The sequence below is a fragment of the Xenopus laevis genome, chromosome 4S (assembly GCF_017654675.1).
Source record: "Xenopus laevis strain J_2021 chromosome 4S, Xenopus_laevis_v10.1, whole genome shotgun sequence".
NCBI classification, from domain to species: Eukaryota; Metazoa; Chordata; class Amphibia; order Anura; family Pipidae; genus Xenopus; species Xenopus laevis.
In genome coordinates this window covers 363,995-378,669 of record NC_054378.1, presented here as the reverse complement: position 1 = coordinate 378,669, position 14,675 = coordinate 363,995, and the positions used below count along the sequence as shown (strand labels likewise).

Genomic DNA, 14,675 nt, shown 5'->3' with positions numbered 1-14,675 from the left:
TGTAATAATAAAACAGTACCCTGTACATGATCCAAATTATATATAATTAATCCTTACTGGAAGCAAAACCAGCCTATTAATCTTAATAAACAGATTAAATAAAGCCAATAGGCTGGTTTTGCTTCCAGTAAGGATTAATTATATATAGTTTGGATCATGTACAGGGTACTGTTTTATTATTACAGAGAAAAAGTAAATCATTTTTAAATATGATTTAATTTGGATAAAATGAGTCTATGGGAGACGGCCTTTCAATAAGTTGGTGCTTTCCGGATAATGAATCCCATATGTGTAGTAATAAGATATCACAGGAGTTCCCCATCTTCAGATTTTGTTAGGGGTGTCTGCGACACTCACATGCTCAGTGAGCTTTGAGTAGCCATTGAGTAGCCATTGAGTTGCCATTGAGTAGCTAAGCTTAGGGGTCATCACAAGTCATCAAGCAGAAAATGAGGTTAGTCTCTCATATAAGTTGATACTACCAGCCAAGAATAAGATGCTAATGTAATTTTGCACTAAGGCAGTAACATGCTTGCCTGTAATAAACAACATTGTGCTTGTCTGCTGTATGTTACGAACTGCTACTGAAATAGTATATGTTTATTTTCCCTCTATCAGATGTTAATGAGTGTCTCCGGACTGGAGTTTGTGGAGACTCTCGCAGCTGTTTCAATTTCCCAGGATCATATAAATGTGAGTGTCAGCTTGGCTACAAACAGAGAACCACAAGACCACTGGTATGTGAAGGTAAGGAACAAACTTAGAAAGGAACATATACATTGTAAAGATACATATATAAACACACAGAATGAGAACCACTTAGACCGTAAGCTCTATGGGACAGGGACCTCCTTCCCACTCTCTCTCTTACCATATAGAATGTAAGCTCTGTGTCCTTATATGAGCTCTGTGTATATTTATTGTGTGACTTGTCCTACCTGTGTGTACTTTTATATATTGTACTTTTATTTATATTGTACTTTTATGCTTTGTAGGGCGTTGAGGCTCCTCAACAGCACTTTACAAATAAAGTTATACGTACATACCATAACCCAGTCCTTTCCTGCCTAATCTAGTGCAACAACACAGGCTAAACCCCATTTCTCCATAGCACCCCATTTAAAAGCTTAATGTAACTGCTACGTTAGAATCAGGCAGCAGAATACCAGGATTAAACAAAAGTAGTGGATCTCTTGGGCCTAACCTCCTTTCCCCTGGGGATAAGCCTGTATTGTATAAACACAAATAATACGTGACAGGTCTCTGAAAGTCCAATGGTTTGTTGGACTAAGTACTGATCTGGGGACTGAATCCAATTGTATTCTAAAGAACTTATTTCTGCCTTTCCACCATTTCCAGCTTTGAATGGCTGACCCCATGGCTACACAGCAGCTTGTTTATATAAACTATAGTAGTACTTATCTGTTATCTACTGTGTATCCTGTGCTTGAATGGCTGCCCCCACAGCTACACAGCAGCTTGTTTATATAAACTATAGTAGTACTTATCTGTTATCTACTGTGTATCCTGTGCTTGAATGGCTGCCCCCATGGCTACACAGCAGCTTGTTTCTATAAACTATAGTAGTACTTATCTGTTATCTACTGTGTATCCTGTGCTTGAATGGGTGCCCCCATGGCTACACAGCAGCTTGTTTCTATAAACTATAGTAGTACTTATCTGTTATCTACTGTGTATCCTGTGCTTGAATGGCTGCCCCCATGGCTACACAGCAGCTTGTTTATATAAACTATAGTAGTACTTATCTGTTATCTACTGTGTATCCTGTGCTTGAATGTCTGCCCCCATGGCTAGCCAGCAGCTTGTTTATATAAACTATGGTAGTACTTATCTGTTATCTACTGTGTATCCTGTGCTTGAATGGCTGCCCCCATGGCTACACAGCAGCTTGTTTATATAAACTATAGTAGTACTTATCTGTTATCTACTGTGTATCCTGTGCTTGAATGGCTGCCCCCATGGCTACACAGCAGCTTGTTTATATAAACTATAGTAGTACTTATCTACCCTGTGCTTGAATGGCTGCACAGCAGCTTGTCAAACCCACCAGATTTACTAGTGCAGCTCAACAATACATTGTAATCACTTATTACTCATTATTTGTTGTTACTGTTCCTTTAAACATAATCATAACACAAATATTATGTTATAATTTGTCCCGTGTTGCAGATATCGATGAGTGTTTGTCTCGCCAGCCGTGTGGTGGGGGAAAATGTATTAATATCCTTGGCTCGTTTCGCTGTATATGTCCACCAGGTTACAAATTATACAACCATCACCTGTGTAAAGGTAAAACTATCCAGAATTTTTTTTTTTTGCAGTATTTCTGTGTTTGAATCAATTTTTTTTTCCTAAAAACTGTGTTGACCTCTCAGATATAGATGAATGCTGGCTCAACCCACACTTATGTTCCCCTCATGGCACATGTGAAAATGTGGTGGGGTCATTCGTTTGTGTATGTGACACTGGATACACACTGAGTGAGGACGGCACGACATGTCAAGGTTAGTGGTTTCAATTGTTCAGCCAACACTTCTTCCATTTCCATCTTCATGTTTCTTGCTTGTTGCAGTCAGTCTTTTATTATCAGCCTTTTATTATCAGCCTTTTATTATTCTACCAACACTCACAATCTTCCCAGTGTGTCATTTTGTTCTTTTTTTGCCACTTAGAGGCTGTGCGTATTTTGGATCGCAGAGACTGCTTTTTGAGTTTGGATGACTCCCTGTTCTGTGACAGTGTTCTTGCTGTTAATGTAACTCGGGAGCAGTGTTGTTGTTCTCTGGGGGCAGGATGGGGGGACCACTGTGAGATTTACCCCTGCCCTGTGCATAATTCAGGTACTCAAATATGACATTGCATATCTCCATTATCTCTTACTTCACTATTGTCTTGTCTAACACTATTGACTGCTATTGCTTTTACTTACTTTAGCTGAATTCCTCACACTCTGTCCCGATGGGATAGGATTTATAATTGATCTTGACATCGTGACTTATGGTTCCCCATCCTACAGAGGTGAGACATACAACGTTCATTAGAATATTCAGTTAAATGCAAAGAATGTGAGCTTCTATTCTTGTAGTTGGGCCTGCAGTAAGATATATATATATAAATATATACATATACATACATACACATACATAACAGTCTTGGCAACGGTTCAAGGAGAACCAAAAAAAGAGTAGGATTGTGTGTAAATTTGAATAAAGTCACTTGAAGGTGTATCCATGAGTGCTCCCTCCTAAATACTTTTTATTATATATTATATTATATACATATAACTTGAGCTTATAATGAACTGATCTCTCCTGCAGATATTGATGAGTGTCAGCTATTTGGACAGGAAATCTGCAAGGAGGGAATGTGTGTGAATACAAAGCCCAGCTATGAATGCTACTGCAAACATGGATATTACTATGATAATCGTCTGCTACAGTGCATGGGTAAAATGTATTTTATTTGACAAAGTGAAAATGAAAATGGAAAAAAACTGATGTTTTAAGAAACTAGTGAACTGATATAAGAACACATGAGGTCCTGAGGTGATGGCCCCCAATGGGTTCTGGACAAAAAAATAAAAATGTGCTTATTTTTAATGTAAAAAATATATACCTGGACTTAAAGTTTCACCAGAGAAGGGGGGATATGAACTACAAAGACATTGCAAACACACCCAGTGAAATTGTACCCTAATACAACAGTTGGTTTAATTTCCCCAACAAGATCTTATTTTTTGAGAATAGCCTTACAACATTTAATATTTTATTGCCATCTTGTAAATTACACAAATATGAACGTATACATAATGGGCTTTCCTGCAGTTTCATGTACATGATGAACATGTTTCAACTTTTCTTGCTCTAAAGATTTCTCTTCTTCCCACAGATGTGGACGAATGTGTTGATGAATCCAACTGCATTAATGGCCGATGCATCAATACTCAGGGCTCCTTCTATTGTCATTGTCCTCAGCATACTCAGTATCATCCAGAACTCAAGCAATGCCTTTCTAATGCTGAACTTGGTAAGACTGTTTTTATTAATAGATGTTTTCTGCATATGGGTAACCCATCACAACATTAATAATTCATGTATCAGCACTGAATATCAGAGGTAAAAACACAGCTTGGTAGCAGTTAGTCAGAAAATGTTTCACCCAAAAAAATTATTCATAATCCTATTTTATCACATCAGTCAAGCAAAATGAACTTTAATTACACTATATAAATTATTTGAATCTTGTTTCCTTCAGTCTGGGAATTCCTAATTATAACAAGCAGGCAGGAGCCATTTTGTGGGACACTGTTATTAAGACAAGTCTTGTATCATCTCAGAATCTTGTTTGTGCATCAGAATGGGGGACCTGATGTCCATCCCCATGTCCTGGTTACACAATTAAATGGTGAAGAGATTGGGGGGAATGTGGGGAGAGCAGTGACATGTAGGAAGTGCTGAATGGATAGTGAAAGTAATTGTCTGCCCCACCAATATCTGAAAACATTTTCACTAGTGGCTTTATAAGCAGCACACTTAATTTAGTAAGATGGATTAATAGCTGATAGATATTTCTACCACAAGTACTGTAAACCTGTCTTTTTATTAATTTTGCTCACTTTCATCTTCTAGATGTTGATGAGTGTCGAGATCCAGCATTGTGTCGCAATGGGCGTTGTGTAAATACACATGGCTCATTCCACTGTGAATGTACTCATCCTTGGACTCTGGATCCTCTCGGCAGACACTGTAACCCTCCTGAGATGCAATCAGGTGACACATATTTACACTCTATAAGGGACTTGGGTAGACTAAAAGCAATCAATACATGCAAAGAACGAAGAAAAACCTTTGTTTAGAAGACAAGACTGACAAAGAGATACAAGATAGAAAGCAGAGAGGATAGAGTCAGACGAGAGGGAACAAAATACATTAACTAATTAGGTAACTAATTAGGTAAGTAGTACAAGCTTGAAACCTATTATGTTATAGATTACAGCACCAAAGAAAATCGATGTTCTGTGCTTATTCATACATAACCCTGTGCAATATCCATAGTCACATGGTCACAAGCCTTCGGAATCAGTGCATCTCTAATAATTAGCACCCCCAGATCCTTTACATACACAATCCTTTACTTACACATTTGTAGTGTAGCGTTTGACGCATTCATTGTGTTTGCTAGTCATGACTCTACTCCACTAAAACGTATATAGTAAGGATTATAACAAGGCTTACTTAGAAAACGTCATCTATTTAACAAAAAAAAAAAAACAACCTACAACCAAACTAATCATTGGTGTTCATGATTATGGATGCCATAAAAAAGGTATAATTACAAATAGTCTTGTTCTTCAGAAACATCTCCAGCAGAATTCTGCACTGAAATCCATTTCTCAAAAGAGCAAACAGATTTTTTTATATTCCATTTTGAAATCTGACATGGGGCTAGACATATTGTCAATTTCCCAGCTGCCCCTGGTCATGTGACTTGTGCCTGCACTTTAGGAGAGAAATGCTTTCTGGCAGGCTGCTGTTTTTCCTTCTCAATGTTACTGAATGTGTCTCAGTGGGACCTGGATTTTCCTATTGAGTGTTGTTCTTAGATCTGCCAGGCAGCTGTTATCTTGTGTTAGGGAGCTGCTATCTGGTTACCTTCCCAATGTTCTGTTGTTAGGCTGCTGGGGGGAGGGGGGTGTTATCACTCCAACTTGCAGTACAACAGTAAAGAGTGACTGAAGTTTATCAGTCACATGACTGGGTGCAGCTGGGAAACTGACAATATGTCTAGCCCCATGTCAGATTTCAAAATTAAATATAAAAAAAATTGAGTTTGCTCTTTTGAGAAATGGATTTCAGTGCAGAATTCTACTGGAGCAGCACTATTAACTGATTCATTTTGAAATTTTTTTCCCATGACAGTATCCCTTTAAAACATTTTCTATAAACAACATATTGCTGGTATCATTTTTTTCTCCTTTATTAAACAAATTTCCTTATAGTGTGCCTGGAGGTTGTATAGAAGTCAATAGGAATGTTCTCAACTTTATTTATTTTTCCAGTTTATTAAAATATTTGCAACTGAGGTGAATAGGACAATGAGTCTCGTTGAAAATGAATGTCACACAAGTTTTGTCTGTGTTTTTTCCTCCTCATCAGTGTTTTTTCCCCCACTATTTCCTATTTTGAGGAATCTACTTTTTTAAAGTTTATTTATTTGTATGGACGTATGCTTCATTTATTTTAATTTTTTTTAATATATAATACACCCAGCAGCAACCTGGTTGTTGAACCGTTATGGTAGTAAAAAAGTAAATTGCATTAACCTTAAGGTTGAAGTATGACCGCATTTTCAGGCATGTGGATATACCTATTCTAATAAATACCATAATGTATGCTGTTCTGTTACAGATCGTGAGTCTCAAGGTATTTGTTGGCAAATTCGAGGTTCAGATGGAATCTGTTCCCAGCCCTTGCCTGGTCCCCAGTTGTCACTGGCCGAGTGTTGCTGCCATCAAGGACAGGGATGGGGTTTGAGTTGTCATTCTTGCCCACCCAGACATGGTAAGACTGTTGTTGCTTAATTTAAAATTGCACTTTACATTAAATATTTGCCAAGAGGATTCTCTTCATAGAGATTCTCTAGTGATTGCAGTAGGCAAGATTCTGCTACCTTGGAAGACAAATGTGCCCCTGCATCTTACTGTGACACAGCACTGGTGGTAGATTTATCAGTCCAACACAAAAGGTTCTAGCAGACGACTTAAAGACTTATCCTCTATTCTGAAATTGTCTTGTCTAATTGAGGGTATATACTTTTAAGTAGTTTTGTTCATACATGTTGGTTTATGGAGTGGTCCTAACACCACCCTCCTGATTCCTTATTCAGTGAGGCTTGGAGTTTACCAATTTGTATAGAATCTATACAGCTCATATTGGTTATATTTCAGAAACATAAATGGAGGAATTGTTTACTATCTAAGTGGATACATATTGCACAGCAGCATAGAACCCAGCCTGTATCAAATGAATTATACACAGAACAGATGGATGAATTTAAAATATATCTGATTTGAAATGGCTAATCTACAAAAATGTACACTATCCACTCATGGCTGCATCCCTCTTAATATATAATGCATTGTACTGGGGTATGCTGATATATATATGAACCCCCACATTAGGCAAATTTAGGGTTAGGGTTTTGCATTGACCTGGCACCTGAATAATAGACATTATATAAGTATAAAAGTATAAGCATGTTTTTAATTCACTTCCTTTTGAGTAGCACACAGCTGGTGGTTGGGGTGTAACAGTTCTAAAATAAGTATCAGTCTTAAAAGGTTTCAGCATAAAAATAGCAACTGTTTCCTTTAGCAATTATATATTATTGAACTCTGCCTTTCCTTCGTGCATAAAAAGTTATAAAAACCATAAACCAAAATAAAACAGCTCGGCACATAGACAACTTGATGGTATAAAATGTTCACAACTGTCAGATCCACATTTGCTTTTTGTGGCACTGAAAAAATTCAGTTCTGCTGTGTTTTTTACCAAGAAATTGAAAATGCCAGTTTCATATTTCAAATTGTTGAAATGAAGATTGCTGCAGGAATGCATACGTATGCCGTTAAGTCTCTCTTGTCATATGAGTGATACACCAGCAGCAGATGAACAAATGTAAAAACATTATTAAGCATTGTTAATGATTAAAGATGAACTCAGTACAGAAATCAGGGTAGAATTTGGTTGAGTGCCTGGCTGGACCTATTCATTATTGTCATGTGAATTGAAGTTAGTTGACCATTTTTTTAGATGTTGCAATTTTTTTTATATTTTACTCAAATCCAAATATACTTATAAACATTATGTAAATTCAACAAAACCTTTGTGTTATTCACACAATCCCTAACAATTTTGACCTAGGCAATATTATTTTGACACTCGTTATTATATAATAAGATATTAAACGGGTCCTGATTTGTGGGAAGATCACAAGGGCCCAAGTATAGAGCAAATATATATTGAAAGCGAAGAGATTTTGAAATATTCATGTATTCTTAAAGCACATTTTTGAAGCTAGTTCAAGTAGTTAAGCTGGACATGGACCAATTAAATGAAATGACTTTAGTCTTGTGTTTTCAGAAATGCACACAGCATGATATTGTGGAGAGTCTAGTGAACCAAGACCTTCCACTGTAATCATGTAACTCCATAATTAGCCACTGCTAACTTAAACTTTAACAAGCTAAACTTATTGCAGCATCCGGCATATGTGAACACATCTCTGAAGCTAAGTGTGCTTCATCTGTAATATACGTATGCTCAACTGAAACAATCCTGGAGCTGCCTGTGTATTGTTTATTAGTAACTATACAAAGTGCATCTCCTGTTTGCTTTCCAGCTCTGCAATGCTCAGCTTCTCATAGTGAGGCTAATTCTTTCTGGGAATCAAGTGCTCTTCACATAAAGAAATACAGAAGAGGTAAAACATTCTCCTTTTATGCTCACCCTTTTATATCTTCAAGTTTGTTCTTTTCTAACACTATTTAAGATTCATCATGCAATGTGCTAAAATGGATGTAAAATTGTGGCATATTCTCAAATACAGTGTACTTCTACCCATAACCCAATACACTGATTCAGCCTCCTACAGTGCCCACCTCTTGCTATGGAGCTCTGGAATTAACACCCGTTTTGAGGAGGTGAAAGTCACACGGTCCCCTAAACTTGTTTTGTCCACACATGCAACTGAGTTGTGCCTAGTACATCACACACACATAGTGGCACCATTTGGGCATAAACCAACTGCTAAAAACTTGCACTGAAAATTGAATGTGATTTACTAGGGAATCCACATTACTAAATCGCACTTAAGCTGTAACAAACACTACTATTTACTAAGCTCCAAATGCAAAAATCACAAAAAATTTTTTTTTATAAAATGTGACTTTTAAAAAATCACGAATTTTTCAGAATTAATCAAATCCAGAGGATGGAAAAGTCTGAATCAGATAATCCGGCATCTCAGACCTGTCGAGGTTGCATATAAGTCAATAGGATAAGTCCCAATGATTTTTTGATGTGCAATACCCCAAAGTTTTCAGGTGAAAAATCGGAGTTTGTAGCAGAAGATATTAAGATATATTCGGACTTTGAAAAATAACCCCCCCAGTGTGTGCCCGCAATAACTTATAAAATGCTGCATTGTGGGTAAAAATCATTGTATTTTTCTGTCTATTTTGCACTTTTCACCTTCATTCCTTAAGCTTTATTTTCTGTTTATGACACACTGAGGCCCATTTAGTAACAATCAAATTTTGGTTCCCCCCCCCACAAATCGAAGTTTTGCTATGTTTCTAAAAATTCAAGATTTAAGTGTAAATACCACAAAAACCTCTAAGGCAAAACTTTGCCAAGTAAAAGGACTTATAGAAGTCAAGGGAGCGGCGCTGATCTGATTGGACCGCTTTAAATCAATTTGGACTTGTAGAGGTTTTCAGGTTTTTTTAAAACTAGGAATTGTCAGACAAACTCACATTTGTATTTTTTAGCGCATCGTTCAGCACATTTTTTTAGTTCCTACTTTTTATATTTGTTTTTTTTAATAAATTCAATGATAATCATGGTTTTACCATTTGTGAGTTGAGTTGTGGTTTCAAACACCTCTAAAACCACTAAAATCTTTAATAAATACGTCTCACTGTGACATAAATATGTCTTATCAGATCATGACAGCTCAGAGGAAGGGTCAGATGAGTGTCCCTGTGTGAATGGCCACTGTAGAAGAGGGCCTTATGGTGTCTTCTGTGAGTGCCCAGTGGGCTTTCAACTGGATATTACTCGAACTCGTTGCCTTGGTGAGTTATGACTCTTCATTTATTACTACATACTGTAGGTACATTGCTGCTACCAACACTGCACCTTTCAGCTTATCCCTAACACATTACTCCTAGTAGTGGGAATTAATAAAGAAGAGGAAGCTTAACTCATTCTGAAACAGAAGACGATGCTAGTTAAATCTGGCATACTCTTGATCTGGGTGGCAAGTAAATGTAAGGTTATGCACTTAAATATATAGATAATAAACAGCAAACATATTTCTGTGTAAGAGGGCTACCGATCCACAGTTTAAGAAGTTTTTCCTTTCTAAGGGAAATAGTTTTTGGCTTTATCAGGTAGAAGTTAGGTAGGACTTATTTGGGCAAAAGTTTTTTTTGTGAAAAAATTGCACAAATAAGAACAAAAATTCAAAATGTTCATATCTTTTTCAGTAATAAGTTTTATTACATACACTGGTGCTAGCTATATAACTAGCTATATTAAATTAGCTCAAAGGTAAAACAGTTAAAGAAATAATTTTTCACACTGTACATATTTTATCCATTAAGACCTTTTATTAAATTCCCCAATTGTTTGGACACCAATATGGATTCATGCAGCTTAGATAGAAGCCAAGTAGAGGGTATTGTTTTATTACATAGAAAAAGGTTTTCTATATTTTCAAAAATGAGAATTAGTTGTTTAATATAGATTGTAAGGGAGATGGATTTCCCATAATGTGGAGTTTTTTGGGTAATAAGCTTGTGTAAAGGGATCCAGTAGCAGTACTTGGTGATAAATAAGCTAATAACTAACAACTAATCACATTTTATATATTTTTAGAAGTCTTAAATCTGATCTTATTGTGGTCCAAATTATGGAAATATCCATTATCCATAACACCCCAGTTCCCAAGCATTCCAGAATAAAGATCTCATTTTGTATTATGTAACTATGTAGGTCAGCAACAAAGTAGTTGTCCTCATGAAAGAGAAGCTCTTCCACAAACCTAGCAATATAAAAAATATTAATAAATTCTAAAGAATAGCTAAGGGAATTATTAGATTGAGAGAGAAGCTCTGAAAGTTGATTTGGGTTGGCATAAAATGAAAGAATCAATGGCAGAAGGAAGAATATATAGTTGGAGAAATGAAATACATCTAAGAAGTCCTTAAAATGCTTACTATTAAAAATTATTATAAATGTGTCCCAGATCTGGAAGTGTAGAACTACCTTTAGAATAGAAGGACATTCTCCGAAAGAAAGTTTTATGAAGTAATGAGGAGATGCTCAACCATATAATTTTTTTGTCAGTTCTCTGAATTTGGATTCATACAGTGTAGTTGTTTTTGTAGATTGTATTCATTCAATTATTTATTGATTTCAATTGTTCTCTAAAATTGTTTTCTCTCTGTTTTCACTCAACTAGTAAATTGCATTTCACTTATTGTTGTTATCACAGATTTGGATGAATGCAGGCAGAAAAATCCAAGAGGATCTCTGTGCAAGAACAGCCGCTGTATAAATACAATGGGATCATACCGCTGTGTGTGCAAGCCAGGATACACTCGTTTCCCCAACCCCCATATCTGCATCCCTCAGAGGAAATAACTGCATTTTCAAAATGAATTTAGCTCAAATTTGAACTGATGCTTGCAAAAGTAGGCATAGTGTCAAAGAATGGCGATAAGGCATAGAATGGCTAAAGGAGTAAGAAAGAGAAGGGGCCACCATCTGAAGAAAAGAGGTTAATCAAGTAAACAAGGCGTGAACTGAAAAACAGAAAGCAAGAATAAAAAATGAGTATTAATTAAAAAAATAGAAGGGTATGTGTCTTCTGTACATATAAAATGCTTAGGCTGCTGTATTGGACTATGGCAGAACAGCCCAAAATGCTGACTATCTATTTCTAGAATCCTCTGTATATTTATAGAAAATCTTTTTAGCCTGCACACTTTCAATGTAAAAACATTTAATGTAGAACTGTAGTTAAAGGAAATTGCTGAAATAACAAAAGGAAATGGAACCACTGTGTGTGTATATAAAGAAACGCTTCACTTATCAGTATGTACTGTATGCGTTTATACATGCATGTACCTATACAAATACTTTTGTCCTGCTCAATCATATCCTTTTGAGTTTAGATTTAAGTTTAGAATTGTAGATTTACATAAAAATATTTGTCCAAAATATATTCTTTATATTTATTATTGTATATTGCAGCAATTAATGTTACTCTAAATATAAAAATGTTTATATAGATTTTTACCTGCATTAATTTACTTGCTGGACTACATGTACCGTATATACTCGAGTATAAGCCGTCCTGAGTATAAGCCGAGGTACCTAATTTTACCTCCAAAAACTGGGAAAGCTTATTGACTCGAGTATAAGCCTAGGGTGAGAAATGCAACAGCTTCTGGTAAGTTTCAATCAAAAAATTTAGGGTTTCTGCTCCCATTGGAGGTGCCGGCGTCTCGTTTTTGGATGCCGGCGACCATTCTTGGACACCAGCGAATATTCTTGGACACTATTCTTGGACGCCAGCGAATATTCTTGGAGACTATTCTTGGACGCCAGCGACTATTCTTAGACGCCAGCGACGTATTTGCGCTTGACCCGAGTATAAGCCAAGGTAGAGTTTTTCAGCAATTTTGGGGGCTGAAAAACTCGGCTTATACTCGAGTATATACAGTAATATATGTCACTAAAATAACCTTACAGATTAAGAGAAGTAAATATTGCTTTATCTCTAGTAACCCATCTACTAATCAACCAGATGTTAGCTTTTAAATCGACCAGTAAATGATTCTGCTGTTGCTATTTGGCTTAAGTCAAAAAAGAACTTAAGTTTGCCCAGGTGAAAGAACCAATTGGAACCAATCATCGGGTAGAATTTATTGGTTTAAAAGAACATTTTATTGGCTGCTATGGGTTAATGCACCTGGGCAAACTACAACCTTTTATTACATAAGGGGGGTATGTGTATCTAGACCTGGAACAAACCGTAACATTATGCTTCTTAAGATAAGATCAGATAAAAAAAAATCATACAAAAAGTCAATATGCAATGTTCCCTTTTAGAGGTTCTACTAGTTTTGGATTATACATTAAATTCTTAGCCTTAGAGTGGCCGTGAAAGGTTTCGATCAGTTTCCCGGTCTCCTGTTCTACGCTGTCTATGCCTGTCCTGCCTTTGTGTGCCATACTCTGCCTGCCCTACACTGTCTGTGGGAATTCAGCCTGATCTGGTGGTTTGTTAGAATTTGGAAATAGTTGTAGGGGGTCCCTAAGGTGTTTCATTATTTACTGGGGGTCGCTGCACTATCCACAGGGGAGGAAGACATATGTATTTAAAGGTATATATTAATATGACAAATTTCTCTGATAAAACTATATGTGCCTTGGAGTTACAATAAAAAATTCTTTTGAACACTGGATAACTTTTAACAGGATTCCCCAGTTGAAACACATATGGGGGAATGTAGAAAAGTGCAATGTGAAAAGTTATGCCTTTGCACAAAAAATGTTGCTTTGAGCGAATTTAATATAGCTTTGCAAACCCGGGAAATTGTTTAGTGCCCTCTTCCGACAGTAGAAGAAAGTTTGCGAATTTTATAGTTTGTGACAGTGTGCAGCGAATGTAATAAACTTTCTTTGAAAAAGTTGTTGTTTGCGCAAGAAGATTACGACACCTTCAGACACTTCTTAAAAGTGGGCAATGCGCAATAAAAATTTGCAATGTAATAACAGTTTGAGGAAGCATATTACATTGTGAAATGAGTTACTTACTTCTGCAAATTGCTTTGCTCTTTGTGACTTTTATTACATTCCCCCAATACTCACGTTTTCATTCTGAAGTCAAAAATGTTGGTTCTAAATAGACCCTTAAAAGGGAACCAAAGCCTAAAAAAGAAGAATGCTAGAAATGCTGTATTTTGTATACTAAATATAAACATAACTTACTGCACCAGAAGCCTGCCTAAACAAATGATTTATGCTTTCAAAGTTGGCCACAGGGGGTCACTATCTTGTAACTTTGTTATATATCTTTGCAAGACCAAGGCTGTGCACATGCTCAGTGTCGTCTGGGCTTCAGTTGGGAGGTTAAGATTAGGGATTGTCAAAAATAATCAAAACAGCACAGATAATTTCTGCCATAGTAGCCGATACAGCAAGACTGATTAATAAACAGAATATTAAGACTGCAGTGGGTCTTCCGGATACAAATCTCTACACAGTCACCGGCTGCTCAACAGGGAAACAAACAAAGCTACTCGAGTTCTGGGAAGTAAGGTGGGGGGCTCCCCCCTGCCATTTGAAAGTATGATCTGTTTCTATGCAGAGCAGTTAGAGACAGCTATCTGCAGCTGTCAGAGCAAGTAAAACGAAGGGATTTCACTGCATACAGTCAAGTTTCTTATAAAAATCAGTACACATTTTTTAATTAAAGTATATTGGAGATTATTAAAAAGTAAAAATTGGATTTTATTTGTTTGCATTTACATTCCCTTTGAAACCGGCAATACAGTTTTTAGCCTATAGAACTACCCATTCAATTCTGTGCAATACTAAATCTATTAACATGATTCTCCAGTTACAACATATTTTACAACTTGTATCCCACCTCCATGAAATAGATAAGGAAAGGAACCAACTATTTGCCATTAAGTTTTGATTTTGATGAGCTTTAACACAGCTTTATACTATACTGCTTTCTGAAGAACAATTTTGTGTGATTGTGTAGCAAAATGTAGTTAAATGGAGGAGAGAGAAAAGCACCCCGCTTCTATCAATTACAATAACAGGTTTCTAAAGCTTACTACAGTGCTAATT

The 14,675-nt window shown here is 36.4% G+C and overlaps 1 protein-coding gene across 2 annotated transcripts in view; it reads left to right on the top strand.

The window, feature by feature from the left end:
• The window catches only part of ltbp3.S (latent transforming growth factor beta binding protein 3 S homeolog), a 32,358-nt gene extending 20,327 nt beyond the window's left edge, over positions 1 to 12,031 (top strand). For both annotated transcript variants that reach the window (XM_018259949.2, XM_018259954.2), the window contains 12 exons: positions 619 to 747; positions 2,191 to 2,310; positions 2,397 to 2,525; positions 2,694 to 2,861; positions 2,956 to 3,039; positions 3,339 to 3,467; positions 3,910 to 4,047; positions 4,650 to 4,790; positions 6,429 to 6,581; positions 8,422 to 8,502; positions 9,746 to 9,877; positions 11,302 to 12,031. In XM_018259949.2, the coding sequence (XP_018115438.1) occupies positions 619 to 747; positions 2,191 to 2,310; positions 2,397 to 2,525; positions 2,694 to 2,861; positions 2,956 to 3,039; positions 3,339 to 3,467; positions 3,910 to 4,047; positions 4,650 to 4,790; positions 6,429 to 6,581; positions 8,422 to 8,502; positions 9,746 to 9,877; positions 11,302 to 11,450 (1,553 nt within the window). In that variant the 3' untranslated portion in view covers positions 11,451 to 12,031. The remainder of the gene's footprint in view (positions 1 to 618; positions 748 to 2,190; positions 2,311 to 2,396; positions 2,526 to 2,693; positions 2,862 to 2,955; positions 3,040 to 3,338; positions 3,468 to 3,909; positions 4,048 to 4,649; positions 4,791 to 6,428; positions 6,582 to 8,421; positions 8,503 to 9,745; positions 9,878 to 11,301) is intronic.
• The last annotated feature ends 2,644 nt before the right edge of the window (positions 12,032 to 14,675 follow it).